The sequence below is a fragment of the Ranitomeya variabilis genome, chromosome 1, assembly GCF_051348905.1.
Source record: "Ranitomeya variabilis isolate aRanVar5 chromosome 1, aRanVar5.hap1, whole genome shotgun sequence".
In the NCBI taxonomy this organism is placed as follows: domain Eukaryota; kingdom Metazoa; phylum Chordata; class Amphibia; order Anura; family Dendrobatidae; genus Ranitomeya; species Ranitomeya variabilis.
The window spans coordinates 716,369,271-716,390,282 of NC_135232.1; the positions used below are offsets into that span (position 1 = coordinate 716,369,271).

At 47.6% G+C, this 21,012-nt stretch overlaps 2 protein-coding genes across 6 annotated transcripts in view; one reads left to right on the forward strand and one right to left on the reverse strand.

Moving 5' to 3' along the window:
- TTLL5 (tubulin tyrosine ligase like 5) overlaps positions 1-15,714 on the reverse strand; it is a 27,982-nt gene extending 12,268 nt beyond the window's left edge. The window contains exons 1-18 of one of the 3 annotated variants that reach the window (XM_077267544.1): positions 15,526-15,714; positions 6,092-6,198; positions 4,554-4,636; positions 4,369-4,475; positions 3,952-4,082; positions 3,786-3,868; positions 3,192-3,261; positions 2,944-3,028; positions 2,722-2,823; positions 2,557-2,648; positions 1,551-1,658; positions 1,397-1,478; positions 1,255-1,316; positions 1,115-1,176; positions 936-1,031; positions 595-686; positions 457-519; positions 277-386 (exon numbers count right to left, since the gene is read on the reverse strand). In XM_077267544.1, coding sequence (XP_077123659.1) covers positions 277-386; positions 457-519; positions 595-686; positions 936-1,031; positions 1,115-1,176; positions 1,255-1,316; positions 1,397-1,478; positions 1,551-1,658; positions 2,557-2,648; positions 2,722-2,823; positions 2,944-3,028; positions 3,192-3,261; positions 3,786-3,868; positions 3,952-4,082; positions 4,369-4,475; positions 4,554-4,636; positions 6,092-6,198; positions 15,526-15,608 — 1,618 coding nt within the window. In that variant the 5' untranslated portion in view covers positions 15,609-15,714. Of the gene's footprint in view, positions 1-276; positions 387-456; positions 520-594; positions 687-935; positions 1,032-1,114; positions 1,177-1,254; positions 1,317-1,396; positions 1,479-1,550; positions 1,659-2,556; positions 2,649-2,721; positions 2,824-2,943; positions 3,029-3,191; positions 3,262-3,785; positions 3,869-3,951; positions 4,083-4,360; positions 4,476-4,553; positions 4,637-6,091; positions 6,199-15,525 lie in introns of those variants that run through there. The other 2 variants (XM_077267543.1, XM_077267545.1) reach the window with 2 other exon arrangements.
- Positions 15,663-21,012, forward strand: part of ERG28 (ergosterol biosynthesis 28 homolog) — a 17,930-nt gene continuing 12,580 nt past the window's right edge. Inside the window, exon 1 of one of the 3 annotated variants that reach the window (XM_077267549.1) lies at positions 15,663-15,789. The gene's annotated coding sequence lies outside the window, so the exon portion shown is untranslated. Of the gene's footprint in view, positions 15,861-21,012 lie in introns of all 3 variants that reach the window. The other 2 variants (XM_077267550.1, XM_077267548.1) reach the window with 2 other exon arrangements.

Consider the following 21,012-nt stretch of genomic DNA (forward strand, 5'->3'; position numbering starts at 1 on the left):
CACAGGAGGTTCTAGACAATTTGTGAAGCATGTGCAGACAATCACAGAAGGTCCTGAAGAACTGGGTGAGCACCCGCAACCAATCACAGGAGGTGCTGGAGGAGCATGTGCAACCAATCACAGTAGGAGCTGGGGAACTGGGGCATCACGAGCAGCCAATCATAGAAGGTGCTGGGAAACTCGAGTTGAACGAGCAGCCAATCATAGGAATTGGAGGGAAGCGTAAGGAGCACACACAGCCAATCATAACCTAGACTCACAATACAGACATTATACCTGTTCTACGTGCTCGTCCATGCCTCTTGGCCCTACGTAGTTGTAGTGAAATCAGTTTTCGTTCATACAAAGCTGCGTTTAGCGTCAGTCGGGGGTCATTTGTAACTGTTCTGTGGCAGATGAAAGGACGATGACATGACAGGCTACATTTTCGGCACAGGCAGTGGAGCTTGTACCTACTTGCTGGAGAAGAGGTGGGTGGACAGCATGTAATTCATGGATGTCTTGTGTTCCAGGAACGAGCTGTGTGAACATGGTAGGGAATCAAAGGAAGGCGCAGAGGGACAAGAAATCTGCCTCACTGTATAGCGGACTTACCCGTACAGTGCCCAAGTATCAGATCTAGGAAATATGCGAACAAAACCGCCACGTCTCGCTTCCTCATCCTGCAGCCTACGCAAGATCTTTACCTGGACACATGAAGCTGAGTATCAGATGGTAAACGGGTACAGAGCCTGCATCTCGGGAACAGAGCCGGCATCTCGGGTATTGGGATCTTTAGTGTACATGGCCTGTGCTATTACTGTGATGTCACCTCAGCTGAAGAGCTCACAATCTACATATAGGGTGCAACAGAATGGGGGAGGGCTTTACTAAAGTGGTGCATTACAGGGGTCTGAAGACCGCCCACGTAGCGCTGTGGATAGAAGTGGACAGACCTCCTCCGTGGACAGACCCAGGACCCCACTTCTTCCAGTCTTCTCTCTGCTTCCAAGGTGCAGTTTGGTGTCAATGTCGCTGGCTGACAGGGGGCGCTGCCGAGAGACAAAGAACCCATCACTTCAGTGTCGGCAATGAGAAAAGACATCTGTTAATGGTGGCTACCATAGGAGCTAACCTGTGGTCTTGGGACCCGCTTCTCACGTCCCATTCCTTGCTGAGGGTCCTGACACTCCAGACCTACAGAGACCACAGAAAAGACCTGTCATTTAAAGCATGGTCTATGGCCGATACCTGCAGTACATCTATCTTACTCACCTATCAGGGTCAACATGTCAGAAACCATACTGGCCTTCACCTTCATGTCCAGAGGGGCGTCACTGCCGGCAGATATGGATGAATAAGTCATGTGGGTGCCGGAGGGGGCGGGGCTGGTGCCAGGGGTGGAGGGGCATCTTACCAGGCCAGCGATGGAGACAAATTAACTTCTAGGAGCCAAGGTCTAAGATTCCCATCAATGAGCACATCAAAACCATAAAGCTCTGCAAGAGCAGAAGAAGGGTCAGTACATCACCATGCACGAGGAGGCGCGGCTCTCACTGCCCCAAACTCACCAAAGCAGTTCCCTCTGTGCACCTGGAAGGACTTGCAGGCTGTGGCTATCGGAAGTTCCCCCGAGATGACCGTCTTAATGATGAGATCCTCCACCTGAGTCATAAGCGCTGTGGAGGATAAGGATAATAGAGCCATGAGAGCCACACAGGAAGAGGGACACTACCAAGTGGTGTGGAGAGGTGTCACACAAAGGGGATAAGTAATTGAAAGAGGTAGGAGACAGGGAGGAGTCACAAAACAGGGGGAGGAGCAAGGGAAGGAGTCACAAGACTGTACGGCATAACTGAAAGAGGGAGTAGACTGGAGCAGAGAGACATCACAGAAAGGATAAGATAAAAGCAGGGAGGAGACAGAAGGGGAGGAGTCATAGAAAGAGGAAGGAGACAGGGACAGGAAGTAGTCACAGAACGTGGGGAGGAGTAACAGAAAGGAAGGACCAGAGGACAGGGAGAAGAGTGACAGAAAGTGGGAGGAATCACATAACAGTGAGCGGAGTCAATGAAAGAGGGAGAAAAGTGGGAGAGGGAAGTGTCACAGAAAGAAGAAGGGGATAAGGACAGGGAGCTGACACAGAAGAGGAAAGAGTCACAGAAAGAGGGAGGAGAAAAAGGAACAGTCACATAAAGGGGAAGGACCAGAGGAGAGCGTGGAGTCACAAAAAGTCACCTAATGGGGGAAGGATCACAGAAAGCGGAAAGACCATAGCACAGGGAGAGGATTCACAGAAAGTGGGAGGAGTAACAGAATGGGGGATTCAAAGAAAAGGGAAGAAGTCACAAAGGAAGACGAGCAAAGGACAGGGTGAGGCGTCACAGAAAGAGGGAGGAGCAGGGTAAAGAGAAAGGAGTAACAGAAAGGGGGAGGAGTCACAGAATGGAAAAGCAAGAAAGAATGCAAGGAATAACAGAGGAGTGAGATAGTGGATTGGTTAATTGTTGGCCATTTACACCCATCATGTGTGGGCCAGGATGACAATATGATGGGTAGGAGGCATCTCTTTCTTACCAGCTGTGTCCTTCCCTTCCTGCTTCAAGTAACGTAGCATGGCACTCATACTCCATTTGTTCCCATAATCCTCCACTTCAGGGTCATCGCAACTAATAGAACATGACAATGTATAAAAGACCTCTTTCTGGGATATCCTTAGTCACTGCCTGCTGTGCCTTGTACCTCACATAGTCTGTACTCCTCTTATTCACACTGTAGTTTGTCAGATGCATGAACTGGTTCTTTATATTCTTGGCAGCTCGATCATACCGCACCGTAGCAAACCTGAGAGTGTGGTAAAAGAAGAGAATACCGAAGTGTCGGGGGGTAGGAGGGCGAGGACCAGGAGTGTAAAGGGGAAGGGGGCGGGGACACTGGAGCAGCTTGACAGATTTAGCATATTACCTGGTGAGCCCTTCTTCATACAGATAGATGACAAGTGGATCGTAGGAGGTGATCAGTACATACAAGCGGACATCAAACTTGAACCCTACAGAAAAAATGCAGCATTGTGTAACCCACATACCTGGTGACCATGTATTTACCTTCCTCCCCAGCAAATAACAAGAGGTGCTATGGAGTAACACGCTTTGTAATGAATCAGTGCGGAGTGCAGCTCCTGATCCCAAAACACCACATCAGAAGAGACTCACCATCGATCAACAGAGGGTTACTGATATAGCGAGACACCAAGAGATTCTCCTCCACACTGACCTGAGATGGCTGCAAGAGAAGAGAGACTGATGACAACAGATGGAGAGAGGAGGCCGACAGAGACCCAAGAAGAAGAGGGGAGAGAGGCAGACAGCGAGCCCGAAAAAGTAGGGGGGGAGAGGCCGGCAGCGAGCCCCGAAAAGAAGGGGCCGACAGCAAGCCCCGAAGAAGAGGGGGGAGAGGTCGACATCAAGCCCAGAAGAAGAGGGGAGAGAGGCAGACAGCGAGCCCGAAAAAGTAGGGGGGGAGAGGCCGGCAGCGAGCCCCGAAAAGTAGGGGGAGAGAGGCCGGCAGCGAGCCCCGAAAAGAAGGGGCCGACAGCAAGCCACGAGGAGGAAGGGGGAGAGGTCGACAGGGAGCCCTGAAGAGTATGGGGAAAGAGGCCGACAGCGAGACTGGAGGAGGAAGGGGGAAGAAGCCGACAGTGAACACCGAGGAGGGGAGAGAGGCTGACAGCGAGCCCAGAGGAGGAGGGGAGAGAGGCAGACAGCAGGGGGGCAAGGGGGAGGGGAGGAGAGGATGCAAGTACATACAGAGTTCACTAGATAAACACCACGTCCACGGGATGATGCCACCGGCTTGACAATCCAGGGTCCACGATCCTTTGAGAAGGAGTCTGTGGAAAAAGACAATCTGTAATCGGCCATGCGACTGCCAGAGGTATGGATTCCTCCTCTCACGGGCTCACTGGGCACGTACCGCAGAACTCCTGGTACTCTGCTGGTAGCAAGAAGGTCTGGGGTAGGATGTTAAAGTTCCGCACTCCATGAGTCTGCTGCATGCGCTGCACATTCTTGTAGAGTCGATCCTTGCGGGTAAGTTCATACGACCTGCATCAGAGAAGCAACCTAAGAAATGTCGGGCCCTGGGAGGACATTAAGGCAGGATATTCGAAGGGCCCCAGGTCAAAGATGTCCCCACACAGAGAGAAAAATGTCATAGGGGTCTATTCTGTGGTCACATCTGCCGACAACTGAGGGGTATGCTGCACTAAGCAGGCAACAAAAGAGATGGAGGATGACAGATTACATCTTCAATACTGGGCTGTTCTCCTCCATGGACCTCCCCAGCCAGCACCTCTGAACCACACTGTGGCCTCCCAACCCACCTCTGTACCTGGGGAAATGGTTAACCCTCTGGAAGCCAGTCAGGCAGCGCATCAGATGTGGCTTGATGTGTGACCCTGTCCACATCAGGTTGAAGTCATTGCTCCTTGCGTTGACCTAGAAAAGCGGACTGATGTTAGTGGTGTAAAGTGAGGGGTCCACACATAAAACTCAAAGAACAGTGTTGGCGCTCACCTCCTGGAAGCCATGTGCGGAGAGAATGCTGCGGACCAGGCGGCTGTCTGTGCGAACCATCTTGTAAGATAGGTGATAACGTTCTGTCAGGGCAAAGGCAAAAAAAAGCTTGAGACACCAAAACAGACCCTGACCCCAGGGGTCAGTCTGCCGCCCTAATCACGCTGACCCCTGGGAGGAGCAGATACAGGGGCCAGTCTGTTGGCCTGATCACGCTGACCCCTTTGGAGAAACAGATACAGGGGACAATCTGCCGCCCTAATCACCCTGACCCCTGGGTGGAACAGATACAGAGACCAATCTGCCACCTAACTCACACCGACCCCAGGGAAGTGAAGATAAAGGGGACAGTCTGCCGTCCTACTCACCCACATCCCAGGTAGGAGGAAATACAGGGGTCAGTCTCTGTCCTACTCACCCAGACCTCAGGAAGGAAAAGATAAAGGTGACAGTCTGTCACCCTATTCACCCATACTTCAGGAAGGAGAAGATACAGGGGCCAGTCTGCCCCCCTAACCCCCTCAACCACAGGGAGGAGAAGATACAGGGGACAGTCTGCCACCCTAATCACCTAGGAAGCAGGTAGAAGAAAATCCATTGGTCTGCTGTCCTACTTACCCTGACCCCAGGGAAAAGCAGATACTGGGGACAGTCTGCTGTCCTACTCACCCAAACCCCAGGAAGCAGAAACTACAGATGTCAGTCTGGTGTTCTATTCACCCAGACCCCAGGAAGGAGCAGATACAGCAGACAGTCTGCTGCCCTACTCACCCAGACCCCAGGGAGGTGCAGATGCAGGGGTCAGTCTGTCACCCTAATCATCCAGACCCCAGGGATCAGTCTGCCGTCCTACTCACCCCAACCTCAAGGAGAAGCAGATACAGGGGTCAGTCTGCCACCCTAATCACCCAGACCCCAGGGATCAGTCTGCCGTCTTACTTACCCCAACCTCAAGGAGTAGATACAGGAGACAGTCTGCTGCCATACTCACCCCAACCCCAGGGAGAAGCAGATACATGAGACAGTCTGCTCTCCTTATCACATAGACCTTAGGGAGGAGCAGACACAGGGGTCAGTCTGCCGCCCTAATAACCCCAACCCCAGGGAGAAGATACAAGGGTCAGTTTGCCACCCTAAACATTCAGACCTCAGGGAGGAGAAAATAGAGGGGTCTGATTTTTGTCCTACTCATCCAGAACCTATGGAGGAGCAGATACAGGAGAGAGTGACGCACTACTCACGCAGACCCCAGGGAGGAGAAGATACATGGGGAAGTTTGCCATCCTACTCACCCAGGACAGAGAAAATACAGGGGTCAGTCTGGTGTTCTACTCACCCAGACCCCAGGGGGGAGCAGATACAGGGGCCAGTCTGTCATCCTACTCACCCAAACCCCGGGGAGGAGAAGATACAGGGGTCAGACTGGCATCCTACTCACCCCGATCACACGGAGGAACAGCCAACCTGCCACCATAATCACCCAAACCCCCCCCCCCAGGGAGGAGCAGATACAGAGGTCAGTCTGAAGCCTAACTCACCCCCCACCGTGCGCAGCCATGACTCCTGGGACAGAATTGCTTCTGCATGAAACACCAGCACAGGGACTCTGTGCGGCCCTCTGCTCCACGAGATACAGGAGGGCTCCCTGCGAAAAAAGAGGAATCATATACAGCCTCTGCCTTAAACCATACAGTGTATAAAAGGGTTAATAGTTTATCTTTATCAAGTAACAAAATGCAAAAAGGGACTGAAGAGAAATTTAAGTCCCAGAAATGTAAAGCCCGTTGCCCATGTCATCAGTATCCGGTGACTGCCCGTCGCCTCCGCCATCAGTATCCGGTGACCGCCCATCACCCACCCGTGATCAGTATCCGGTGATGGCCCATCGCCTCCGTCATCAGTATTCGGTGACGGCCCGTCGCCCCCGTCATCAGTATCTGGTGACCACCCGTCGCCCCCCATCATTAATATCCGGTCACCGCCCGGTCGCTTCCATCATCCAGCATACGGTGACTGCCCGTGGCCTTTGCCATCAGTATCCGGTGATAGCCAATCAAACGCCTCCTGATGGTATCACATGATGTAGAAATATCTCTGGGATTTCTCATCATTGAAAATACCAATAGTCATGATCAAATCCTCAACTCCACTTGCTGAAATTCAGCCACACACCCACCGGACCCTCCACTGTGTGTCACTACTTCTGCACACCCTCATTGTGCCACTCTCTGACCCTTCAATTTGCTTCTGTTACAGTCGAATATTCACATTGTGACTTCTCAGTCCAGACACTTGCTGACATTCTGCTCCTCAGTTCTTATGCTTTCTTGAGTCTCTTGTTCTTGATTCCAAGTAGGTAAGTTTTGGCAGCAAATGTTCCATGAAATGACTTCTGGCTAAACATATACATACACTGTATGGAATCATGCTCAGCAGTAGGCAGCGTTCACACAGGTACTGGATTCTCGTGTCAAAACAATGTGACGTTTATGTCCACAGATTGCACACCACCGGCCTTGCAAAATCCTGGCCTTGTCCAGGTGCTAACTAAACAATATACACCCTGGCTACTCACACACAGCAGAGCTAGTCCCCGGTCGGTCAAACAAAATGGCTATCATCCATTGCAACCACTGAGACTTGCAGTTTGGTGCACTCGGCCTATGCAGTCTCTCTCAAGAGATTCTGACTTGTCCCTCTCCGCCTCCAACACAATCAAGTCTGCTCCGATCCCCCAGCCGACTGACCAGTGAACGCCTGGTTCTAGTCTTAGCTATCTAGGTGCAGCAAATCAGAACCTGTAGTGTGGGGATTTAACTCTAGCCTATACAAACATGTATAGTTAGGTTCAGAAATATTTGGACGGTCACATAGGTTTTGGCATTTGAGCAGTTTACCAAAACATATCCCAAACCCAGGTCTACACTGTGTTCCAAATTATTATGCAAATTGGATTTAAGTGTCATAAAGATTTAATTGTTTTGTTTTTCAAATAAACTCGTGGATGGTATTGTGTCTCAGGGCTCAATGGATCACTGAAATCAATCTTAAACACATGTGATAATTGGTTTTCCAGGTGATTCTAATTAAAGGAAAACAACTTAAAAATGATGTTCCACATTATTAAGCAGGTCACAGTTTTCAAGTAACATGGGAAAGAAAAAGGATCTCTCTGCTGCTGAAAAGCATCAAATAGTGCAATGCCTTGGTGAAGGGATGAAAACATTAGAAATTTTCCAAAAACATAAGCATGATCATCGTACTGTTAAGAGATTTGTGGCTGTATCTGAGCACAAATGTGTTTGTGCTGATAAAGGCATAACGAGGAAGATTTCTGCCAGGCAAGTTCATCGGATTAAGAGAGCAGCTGCTAAAAAGCCATTACAAAGCAGCAAACAGATATTTGAAGCTGCTGGTGCCCCTGGAGTCCCTCGAACCTCAAGGTGTAGGCTCCTTCAAAGGCTTGCTGTGGTGCATAAACCTACTATTTGGCCACCCTTAAACAGTGTTCACAAGCAGAAATGGTTGTATTGGGCCCACACATACATGAAGACTAATTTCCAAACAGTCTTGTTTACTGATGAGTGTCGAGCAACCCTGGATGGTCTAGATGGATGGAGTAGTGGATGGTTGGTGGGTGGCCACCATGTCCCAACAAGGCTGCAACGTCAGCGAGGAGGTGGAGGAGTCATGTTTTGGGCCAAAATCATGGGAAATAGCTGGTAAGGCCCTTTAAGGTTCCTGAAGGTGTGAAAATGACCTCTGCAAAGTATATAGAGTTTCTGACTGACAACTTTCCTCCATGGTATAAAAAGCAGAAACGTGCCTTCAGGAGAAAAATCATCTTCATGCTGACAATGCCCCATCTCATGCTGCAAAGAATACCTCTGAGTCATTGGCTGCTATGGGCATAAAAGGAGATAAACTCATGGTGTGGCCACCATCTTCCCCTGACCTCAACCCTATAGAGAACCTTTAGAGGATCATCAAGCAAAAGATCTATGAGGGTGGGAGGCAGTTCACATCCAAACAGCAGCTCTGGGAGGCTATTCTGACTTCATGCAAAGAAATACAAGCAGAAACTCTCCATAAACTCACAAGTTCAATGGATGCAAGAATTGTGAAGGTGACATCAAAGAAGGGTCCTATGTTAGCATGTAACTTGGCCTGTTGGGATGTTTTGGCGTTAAATAGCTTTTTTGTTCAGTGAATGTGACCTCCTAATGCTACAAATTCCACAAATGAGCATTTTCAGTTCTTTAAAACATATCAAATGTTTAGAAATTCTACTGTGCATAATAATTTGGAACAGTGCATTTTGAGTTTTTATTCATTTTGGAGATTATTCTGTTATCATTGGGAGGTTTATTCAATAAAATTCGATGTATAATCTAACGGGTGATTACTTTTATTAGACTGACTGTCATTTGCACCGACCATTTAGGAAAATCTGATAAAAATGTCATTTGCATAATAATTTGGAACATAGTGTATATTCAATCTGGGCTTAAAGTGTGACACCCAATTTTAATTTGAGGAGCTCATGTCAAAGTATAGCTGAAAAATAAAAGAAATCCATCAGAGAGATCAGATACGTTAGGAACAGCCAAATCGACAGTTTTTTTACGTTGAACAAAATAGAGAGCACACTGGTGAGCTTGGGGACTCAGAAAGGCCTGGTGAAGATAGCCGTAGCCGCCGGTAGTCACCAGGTACCACTCCAAGGCAGTCGCCAGGTCTACAGCAGTTGACCAGAAGGTCAAAAGCAAGGTACCAGGTGCAGAGGGGCAAAACAGAGGTGAAGTCAGGCTGTCCGGTGTTGGGGCAGGAAGCACAGGATCAGTAAACAAACCGGAGGTCAGGAGCGGAGAGGTCAGGCAGGACGGGATGGCTAGATGGGTCGGTAACTGGAAGTGAAATACTGATGCAAGCAAATATGGACTAGCAGCATAGGAAACAACTTTCGAGTGGGGAGCGGTAGGAGGAGCTGCCTAATAAAGGCCATGCTAGTATAGGATAGGCTGACAGACTCAGCGGGACAGCCAGACATAAGAAAAAAATGCACGGTGAGCAGAGCAGAGCAGGGGAAGCCTGCAAGTCACCGCCGTGACAGGACCCCCCTATGCCCCCTGCTTTTTTGGCCAGAACGTTGGAGGAACCTTTCGAGAATGTCAGGGTCATGGATGTTCTCAGCGGGCTCCCAAACCTCTCCAGTCAACTAAATAGAAGATCTTTCATCAGACCTTCTTAAGAGTCCAAAATGTCATTAACCTCAAACACATCCGAAGTGCCTCCAACAACAAACATAGGGGCAGGAGTACGGACCTTGTAAAACCGATTACGGTACTTGTTTCAAGAGCGAAGCATGCAAGGCATTTGGGATTCAAAGATTGTGTGGCACCTGAAGCTTATAGGAGACCAGGTTGATTTGCCTGAGAATCCTGAATGGTCCATGGTACCAAGGAGCAAACTTGTATGAAGGCACCTTCAAGCGACTTTTGAAAATATCTAGAACAGTGTTATCATTGGATGAACCCTTTTTTTAATCCCTTTAAGCACCACATACATGTTATGGGCCTGATTCATTACTGTACTTGCAGCTATTTTTTCTAGTTTGTCCTGTTTTAAGCTGTGTTTTTTTCCTTTCAGTTGCACCTATTTTGAAATCTATTTTCTACTGGTTTATCTTCTTTTTTTTCCCCTCTGGGACTATTTTTGGGTAATTCCGATGTCTGTAACCTATTAGTTATGTACAACTTTTTAAAAAAGTTACAATTTTTCTTTTGCACAATTATAGACCTGTTCCTGTACAGACAATTTCTTTACCAGAATTTTTTGTGCAGATGTTAGCATTGTGCGTAACATTTTAAAGAATTATGTAATTTATTTTGCTCTAAAAAAGTGCAACTAAGGTAAAGCACAAAAATAGAAAACATTTTTTGTTGTGCAGAAAATGCCAATTTTAGAAAATCTGGAGCAAAAAAAAAAAAAACAGCAATGAATAAAATGATAAAGAAAGGTTTCTCTCTCTCTCTCGTCCCTGGACATTTATTTTCCCGGAATTTGTGGACGGCACACCCATCATTACACTGGATGCATCGTACACGTTTTTCACTATTTTCATGACGTCCGTCAATCCGTCATTTTGCTGCACTACGACGGACACAAAAAAAATCGGAAATGTGAAAGAGGCCTTAGGCTCCTTTCACACATCAGTTTTTTGCCATCAGGTACAATCCGTTGAATATTGAAAAAAACTGATCTGTCGCAGATTGTGAAAAACTGATGCGACGGATCCGACTAGCTGATAGAGCTAATTGGATCCTTAAAAAAAGAAAAAAAAAATAAAAAATCGGAGCATGCTCAGTAAAAAAAAAAAAAAAAAAAAAAGAATCAGTCGCCGGATTTCGTCATTTGACGGATCTGGTGCCATAGGGTTCCATTGTAGCAAACGACGGACAGTGATGGATCCATCGCTGTCTGTTTTTTCAATGGACACAAAAAACATTATTATGTCCGTTTTCTCTGGCCGCCGGAAAACCAATTTTCGACGATCCGGCGAAAAACGGATGAAACATGAGGCCATCCGTCGCTTATACAAGTCTATGAGAAAAAAACGGATCCGGCGGCAACTTTTGCTGGATCCGTTTTTTTCAAAACTCGACGGATTGTGCCTGAAAACAAAAAACTGATGTGTGAAAGCAGCCTTTTAGAATCAAAGACGAGGCAGCAGAGGAGGTATGGCCTGGAACCACAAAAACCATACGGAATATCTTCAGAAACCTTTCGAGATCCTGAGTCTCCAGACCACCACACTCCGAAACTGGGTTTGCCCAGGAGAGGGCTTGTCCAGATAGTAAACGAGACCATAAATGCTATCTAAGTCTGGTCCGAAGGAAAGGTGAGCGTGGAGTGTAAAGTGGGTCTTACATTGATTAATGAAATTGCAGCTCTTTTAGACAGAAGTCGAAGCCTTAGCTTTGCAGTTACACCATAAACTGGGGCATAAGGTGGATCCCTCATAGTGGCAGACTGTCCAAAAGCGCACTTGCTGGACATAGTAGAAGCGGACATAGCGGTGGAAGATCCTGCAGCTGGGTTGCCACCACATTGATAGCCTGCATCAACTAGTCCTGCTGCTCACGCTGAGAGCGGTCCTCCTCGTACAGCACTTGTACAGTTGTCTTAGGGCTCATACTCACCTGCGAGAAACCTGGTGATGTGGATCAACTGCACCACGGTTGGGTTTACCTACTGGGTGTTCGCTCCAAGGTAGTCCGAGTCTGGTGAACCTCCCTGGACTTTGCACAAGAACTTTATCAGAATCGATAAGTTGCCTATATAATTCATTTTTATGCTTGTTTTCTGCCATTATTTATTTCAATTTGGGATTTCCCTAGAGCTCTGCATCTGCATTGGATAATTTGGGCATCTCATACACGATTTACCTTGTGTCATCCTAAATCTACAGTTCATGGCTATATATGCTATAGTAGCATTTTGATAATTTTGTAGGTCACTTTTTCATATACTATTAGATGTATTGTCTTCTGACATTTGACTTATTGTATACTGTTACAAAATGTTCATTGCGACTATTTTAACTGTTTATGCTAGTGATCATTATGCTGCAAATCCTTTGATATTTTTTGGATCTTTCTGGTTAACCTCCTACAACTATATGGTTATTATTGTTCTTTTTATATTGTCCTGTTGATAATCAAAATAAAAATATGACTTTTTGTCGGATGAGTACAGTACTCCAGTTGGTGGTTGATATTTTAGTCCCAGAGACTACAGCAGTTGTCAGGAAGTTCAGCGTCACAGTACAAGGTACAGAGGGGCAAAACAGAGGCGTAATCAGACCCTCCAAGGTCAGAGCAGGCAGCACAGAAACAGTAAACGAAGCTAAGGTCAGGAGCGGAGAGGTCAGGCAGGATGGGAAAAGTAGCCAGATCGATAATGGGAAGTGAAATACTAATGCAAACGTGGACTAACAGCAGGAACCAATGTTCAGGCAGGGAGGGGTAGGAGCTGAGCTGCCTAATAAAAGGCCATGCTAAAGGGATAGGCTAATATTTGCAGGATACAGGAGGGTTGAAGACCACTCTCCAGGAATTCGGTGTCCCAGTATCTAAATACACCATAAAGAGAAGACATCATGAGTTGAGAGAATTTTAAAAAATTTGGTTTCGAGTACAATCGGCGGCAAATTGTTTTTGCAATATTCGCCGAACGTCATTGGAGTTAATGGGAGTAGAAATTACCGAATATGTTCAGAACCGATTATCAAACAAATACGGCAGGATTATGGTACCAATATTATTATTTATACAGCGCCATTAATTCCATGGTGCTGTACATGAGAAAAGGGGTTACGTACAGGGTTATAGATAAAGTTTACAGTAAACAAATTTACAATGACAGACTGGTACAGGGGGGAGAGGACCCTGTCCTTGCGGACTTACATTCTACGGGTTAATGGGGAGGAAACAGAAGGTCAGGGGAGCGGCAGCTCCGGCGGTTGGTGACGCGGCAGCTCAGGTGGTGGTGAGGCGGCAGAATGGTTATTGCAGGCTGTAGGCTTTCCTGAAGAGATGGGTTTTCCGGTTCCATCTGAAGGATCCGAGGGTGGTGGATAATCGGACATGTTGAGGCGAGGAGTTCCAGAGGATGGGGGATATTCGGGAGAAATCTTGGAGGCGGTTGTGTGAGGAACGAATAAGAGTGGAGGAGAGTAGGAGGTCTTGGGAGGATCGAATATTACATGAGGGAAGATATCAGGAGATTAGTTCAGAGATATAGGGAGGGGACAGGTTGTGGCACAAATATGGCAAATTCAGATTCGGTGACCGATTCCGAACATATTCGCTCAACTCTAGTCATGGGAGGAAATACAGATGGGTGACGACAAGGTGCAAATCATTAATGAGTCTGAAAAATAGAAAGGACAGATTTGACTAAAGAACTTCTATTTTTCAGGCCATGACATCCAGACTTCAGCCCATTTCTGCAAAGCCTCACTCTGAAGGAGACCAGCAATGGTGAGATCAATGGCCTCCAGACTTTAGGCCATCGTTGCTGCAAAGCCTCACACTGGAGGAGACCGGTGATTGTGACAGCCATGGCTTCCAGACTTCAGGCCATCATTGCTGCAAAGCCTCACACTGGAGGAGACCAGCGATGGTGAGATCTATGGCTTACAGACTTCAGGCCATCATTGCTGCGAAGCCTCACACTGGAGGAGACCAGTGATTGTGACGGCCATGGCTTTCAGACTTCAGGCCATCATTGCTGTGAAGCCTCACACTGGAGGAGACCAGCGATGGTGAGATCTATGGCTTACAGACTTCAGGCCATCATTGCTGCGAAGCCTCACACTGGAGGAGACCAGTGATTGTGACGGCCATGGCTTTCAGACTTCAGGCCATCATTGCTGTGAAGCCTCACACTGGAGGAGACCAGTGATTGTGACGGCCATGGCTTCCAGACTTCAGGACTTCATTGCTGCAAAGCCTCTTACTGGAGGAGACAAGCAATGGTGAGATCCATGGCTTCCAGGCCATCATAATTGCAAAGCCTCACACTGGAGAAGATGAGCGATGGCAGTCCTTCATTGCTGCAATGGATTCTCTACAAACAGTTAAACATGGACCTTTTATTTATGGGAAAGTTAATTTGGTAAATTTCTTCTGAGTCCCTGAAATGAGGAGGATTTGTAGAAAAATGGCTGCAATTCCTAAACGTTTCACAGGAGATTTCTGTTAATTCCCTTTAAAGAGGTTGTCTACTACTTTAGCATTGGTGGCCTATCCTTAGGATAGGTCATCAGTGTCTCATTGGTCAGGGTACAACAGCCAACACCCCCGCTGATCAGCGGTTATCGGTGTCGGTGGCGATCGGCCACAAGTACTCATTTGCAGAGCTGGTCATCTCCTTTTACTACACATCCGCCTCATATTAAAATCAATAAGAGGCAGATGTGTAGCACCCTGCAGCCGCCACTATCAGAAGAAGGACAGCTTTGTAAGCAAGTACTTCTGTCTGGTGGCCACTGACACCGATAACAAGCGAGTTGATACCAAAACATTGTATTCTGGTTTCATCTGACCTTCTCTCATACCTCCTCTGGATCATCTAAATGGTCATTGGAGAACTTCAATCTGGGCCTGGACATGTGCTGGTGTGAGCAGGGGGACCTTGCGTGCCTTGCAGGATTGCAATCCATGCTGGCGTAGTGTGTTACTAATGGTAATGTTTGAGACTCTGGTCCCAGCTGTCTTCAGGTCATTGACCAGGTCCTCCTGTGTAGTTCTGAGCTGATTCCTGACCTTTCCCTGAATCATCCTTACCCTATGAGGCAAGATCTTTCATGGAGCCCCAGACCGAGGAAGATCGATAGTCATCTTGTGTTTCTGCCATTTTCTTATAATTGTGCTCACAGTTGCTGCCTTCTCGCCAAGCTGCTTGCCTATTGCCCAGTAGCCCATCCCAGCCTTGTGCAGGTCTATAATTTTGTCCCTGGTGTCCTTAGCCAGCTCTTTGGTCTTGGCCATGGTGGAGAGGTTGGAATGTGATTGATACAAGCAACAAGTTAATGTAGGCGCAATTAATCCAGGTAATGAGAGCAGAGTGGGGGCTTCAAAGCTAACAGGTCTGTGAGAGACAGAATTCTTGCGGGTTCTTCAGTGATCAAATACTTATTTATTGCAATAAAATGAAAATTATGTAACGATCACGCAATGTGATTTTCTGTATTTTATTTTTAGATTCTGTCTCACAGGTGAAGTGTACCTATGATAACAATCACACACCTCTTCATTCTCTGTAGGTGGGAAAGCTTGCGAAAATCGTATATATATATATATATATATATATATACACACACACCATATATACAGCTATATACTGTGACTTCGCCACCGCCTGTGATATTCCCCGCAAGCACACAGGGCTCTGGCCTCGTACTCACCCATAGCCGGCCTCCGCCTCCGCCTCGGTCTCCTCCGCCGCACACGCCCGCTCACTAGACGCTCCGGTTACCCAGACCGGCATCTTTCCCACAGGACTCTCCGCTTTCCTCGTTACCACAACAACCACACGTCACTTCCGGTACCTGCGTCCATTGGTGACAGAGTTAGGCGGGGCGAATTCACATTAGAGGATGGCGACGATTCAGCATAATCATTGGACAGAGCGAGGTCATGTGATTGGGAGGTGTGGCCAAAGCTGTCAGGTGAGAGGTGATGACTGTAAATAATGTACAGATAGCGGGAAGCCACACAGATAACCGGTGACGTCCGAGAGGTATGTGTGTATGAGGGGGAAGGGGCAATATATACCAGTGTGTGTATGAGGGGGAAGGGACAATATATACCAGTGTGTGTATGAGGGGGAAGGGGCAATATATACCAGTGTGTGTATGAGGGGGAAGGGGCAATATATACCAGTGTGTGTATGAGGGGGGAGGGGCAATATATACCAGTGTGTGTATGAGGGGGAAGGGGCAATATATACCAGTGTGTGTATGAGGGGGAAGGGGCAATATATACCAGTGTGTGTATGAGGGGGAAGGGGCAATATATACCAGTGTGTGTATGAGGGGGGAGGGGCAATATATACCACAGTGTGTGTATGAGGGGGAAGGGGCAATATATACCAGTGTGTGTATGAGGGGGAAGGGGCAATATATACCAGTGTGTGTATGAGGGGGAAGGGGCAATATATACCAGTGTGTGTATGAGGGGGAAGGGGCAATATATACCAGTGTGTGTATGAGGGGGAAGGGGCAATATATACCAGTGTGTGTATGAGGGGGAAGGGGCAATATATACCAGTGTGTGTATGAGGGGGGAGGGGCAATATATACCACAGTGTGTGTATGAGGGGGAAGGGGCAATATATACCAGTGTGTGTATGAGGGGGAAGGGGCAATATATACCAGTGTGTGTATGAGGGGGAAGGGGCAATATATACCAGTGTGTGTATGAGGGGGAAGGGGCAATATATACCACAGTGTGTGTATGAGGGGGAAGGGGCAATATATACCAGTGTGTGTATGAGGGGGAAGGGGCAATATATACCAGTGTGTGTATGAGGGGGAAGGGGCAATATATACCAGTGTGTGTATGAGGGGGGAGGGGCAATATATACCAGTGTGTGTATGAGGGGGAAGGGGCAATATATACCAGTGTGTGTATGAGGGGGAAGGGGCAATATATACCAGTGTGTGTATGAGGGGGAAGGGGCAATATATACCAGTGTGTGTATGAGGGGGGAGGGGCAATATATACCACAGTGTGTGTATGAGGGGGAAGGGGCAATATATACCAGTGTGTGTATGAGGGGGAAGGGGCAATATATACCAGTGTGTGTATGAGGGGGAAGGGGCAATATATACCAGTGTGTGTATGAGGGGGAAGGGGCAATATATACCAGTGTGTGTATGAGGGGGAAGGGGCAATATATACCAGTGTGTGTATGAGGGGGAAGGGGCAATATATACCAGTGTGTGTATGAGGGGGGAGGGGCAATATATACCACAGTGTGTGTATGAGGGGGAAGGGGCAATATATACCAGTGTGTGTATGAGGGGGAAGGGGCAATATATACCAGTGTGTGTATGAGGGGGAAGGGGCAATATATACCAGTGTGTGTATGAGGGGGAAGGGGCAATATATACCACAGTGTGTGTATGAGGGGGAAGGGGCAATATATACCAGTGTGTGTATGAGGGGGAAGGGGCAATATATACCAGTGTGTGTATGAGGGGGAAGGGGCAATATATACCAGTGTGTGTATGAGGGGGAAGGGGCAATATATACCAGTGTGTGTATGAGGGGGAAGGGGCAATATATACCACAGTGTGTGTATGAGGGGGAAGGGGCAATATATACCAGTGTGTGTATGAGGGGGGAGGGGCAATATATACCAGTGTGTGTATGGGGAAGGGGCAATATATACCAGTGTGTGTATGAGGGGGAAGGGGCAATATATACCAGTGTGTGTGTATGAGGGGGAAGGGGCAATATATACCAGTGTGTGTATGAGGGGGAAGGGGCAATATATACCAGTGTGTGTATGAGGGGGGAGGGGCAATATATACCAGTGTGTGTATGAGGGGGAAGGGGCAATATATACCACAGTGTGTGTATGAAGGGGAAGGGGCAATATATACCAGTGTGTGTATGAGGGGGAAGGGGCAATATATACCAGTGTGTGTATGAGGGGGAAGGGGCAATATATACCACAGTGTGTGTATGAGGGGGAAGGGGCAATATATACCAGTGTGTGTATGAGGGGGGAGGGGCAATATATACCACAGTGTGTGTATGAGGGGGAAGGGGCAATATATACCAGTGTGTGTATGAGGGGGAAGGGGCAATATATACCACAGTGTGTGTATGAGGGGGAAGGGGCAATATATACCAGTGTGTGTATGAGGGGGGAGGGGCAATATATACCACAGTGTGTGTATGAGGGGGAAGGGGCAATATATACCACAGTGTGTGTATGAGGGGAAGGGGCAATATATACCAGTGTGTGTATGAGGGGGAAGGGGCAATATATACCAGTGTGTGTGTAGAAGGGGGGGCAATATATATATACCACATTGTGTTTATGAGGGGGGGGGCAGTATAAATCACAATGTGTATATGAGGGGGGCAATATATAACACTGTGTGTATGAGGGGGGGCAATATATATCACAGTGTGTGTATGAGGGGGGCAATATGTACCACAGCGTGTGTATGAGGGGGGGCAATATATATCACAGCGTGTGTATGAGGGGGGCAATATGTACCACAGCGTGTATGAGGGGGGGCAATATATACCACAGCGTGTGTATGGGGGGGCAGTATATATCACAGTGTGTGTATGGGGGGGGAATATATATCACAGTGTGTGTATGGGGGGCAATATGTACCACAGTGTGTGTATGAGTGGGGCAATATATACCACAGTGTGTATGAGTGGGGCAATTATATACCACAGCGTGTGTATGAGGGGGGGCAATATATACCACAGCGTGTGTTTGAGGGAGGGCAATATATATCACAGCGTGTGTATGAGGGGGGCAATATATATCACAGTGTGTGTATGGGGGGGGGGCAATTATATACCACAGTGTGTTTATGAGGGGGGCAATATATACCACAATGTGTGTATGGGTGGGGCAATATATTCTACAGTGTGTGTATGGGGGCAATATATATACCACAGTGTGTGTATGATAGGGGCAATATATACCACTGTGTGTGTATGAGGGGGGGCTATATATACCACAGTGTGTGTATGAGGGGGGGCTATATATACCACAGCGTGTGTATGAGGGAGGGCAATATATATATATATCACAGTGTGTGTATGGGGGGCAATTATATACCACAGTGTGTTTATGAGGGGGGCAATATATACAGTGTGTGTATGGGGAAATATATATACCACAGTGTGTGTATGATAGGGGCAATATACAGTGCCTTGCGAAAGTATTCGGCCCCCTGGAACTTTTCAACCTTTTCCCACATATCATGCTTCAAACATAAAGATACCAAATGTAAATTTTTGATGAAGAATCAACAAGTGGAACACAATTGTGAAGTTGAACAAAATTTATTGGTTATTTTAAATTTTTGTGGAAATTCAAAAACTGAAAAGTGGGGGGGGGGGCAATATTATTCGTCCCTTTGACTTAATACTTTGTTGGGCCACCTTTTGCTGCGATTACAGCTGCAAGTCGCTTGGGGTATGTCTCTATCAGTTTTCTACATCGAGAGACTGAAATTCTTGCCCATTCTTCCTTGGCAAACAGCTCGAGCTCAGTGAGGTTTGATGGAGATCGTTTGTGAACAGCAGTTTTCAGCTCTTTCCACAGATTCTCAATTGGATTGAGGTCTGGACTTTGACTTGGCCATTCTAACACTTGGATACGTTTATTTGTGAACCATTCCATTGTAGATTTTGCTTTGGGATCATTGTCTTGTTGGAAGACATATCTCCGTCACAGTCTCAGGTCTTTTGCAGACTCCAACAGGTTTTCTTCAAGAATGGTCCTGTATTTGGCTCCATCCACCTTCCCATCAATTTTAACCATCTTCCCTGTCCCTGCTGAAGAAAAGCAGGCCCAAACCATGATGCTGCCACCACCACGTTTGACAGTGGGGATGGTGTGTTCAGGGTGATGAGCTGTGTTGCCTTTACACCAAACATATCGTTTGGCATTGTTGCCAAAAAGTTCGATTTTGGTTTCGTCTGACCAGAGCACCTTCTTCCACATGTTTGGTGTGTCTCCCAGGTGGCTTGTTGCAAACTTTAAACAACACTTTTTATGGCTATCTTTGAGAAATGGCTTTCTTCTTGACACTCTTCCATAAAGGCCAGATTTGTGCAGTGTACGGCTGATTGTTGTCCTATGGACAGACTGTCCCACCTCAGCTGTAGATCTCTGGAGTTCATCCAGAGTGATCATGGGCCTCTTGGCTGCATCTCTGATCAGTCTTCTCTTTGTTTGAGATGAAAGTTTAGAGGGACGGCCGGGTCTTGGTAGATTTGCAGTGGTATGATACTCTTTCCATTTCAATATGATGGCTTGCACAGTGCTCCTTGGAATGTTTAAAGTTTTGGAAATCATTTTGTATCCAAATCCGGCTTTAACCCCTTAACGACCGCCGATACGCCTTTTAACGGCGGCAGTTAAGGGTACTTAAACCACAGCGCCGTTAATTAACGGCGCTGTGGAAAAAGTGAATAGCGCCCCCCAGAGTCGGATTTTCTCTGGGGTCTCGGTTACCGGGGGTAGCCGAGACCCCAGAGAACATGATTCGGGGTTTTTTTACCGACCCCCGGGTTGCGATCGCCGGTAATTAACCGTTTACCAGCGGTCGCAAAAAAACCAAAACGCGATTTCCCATTTAATTTCTCTGTCCTCCGATGCGATCGCACATCAGAGGACAGAGAAATGGGGTCCCCGATCGCCCCCCGATACTCACCTGTCTCCCCCGGTGCTCCTCGTGGCTCCCGATGGGCGCCACCATCTTGTTCCGGCCAAAAAATGGCGGGCGCATGCGCAGTGCCGACCGGCACCCGGAAGATCTTTGGGGTCTCGGCTGCTGGGGGTAGCCGAGACCCCAAAGAACATGATCTGGGTCGGTTTTTACCGACCCTTGTTTTGCAATCGCCGGTAATTAACTGTTTACCGGCGACCGCAAAAAAAAAAGCGGTGTGTCATTCTCTGTCCTCTGATGTGATCGCACATCAGAGGACAGAGAAATAGGGGGATTCGGGGACCCTGTTATACCTACCGGTGTCCCTGGGTCCTTCTGCGTCCCCTCCTGCCCACCGGCTTCTTCATCCGGTAAGAAAATGGCGGGCGCATGCGCAGTGCGCCCGCCATGATCTGCCAGACGGCAGCTACAGGAGTTGAGGCTAAATTTAGGGTTAGGGTTGGGGCTAAATTTAGG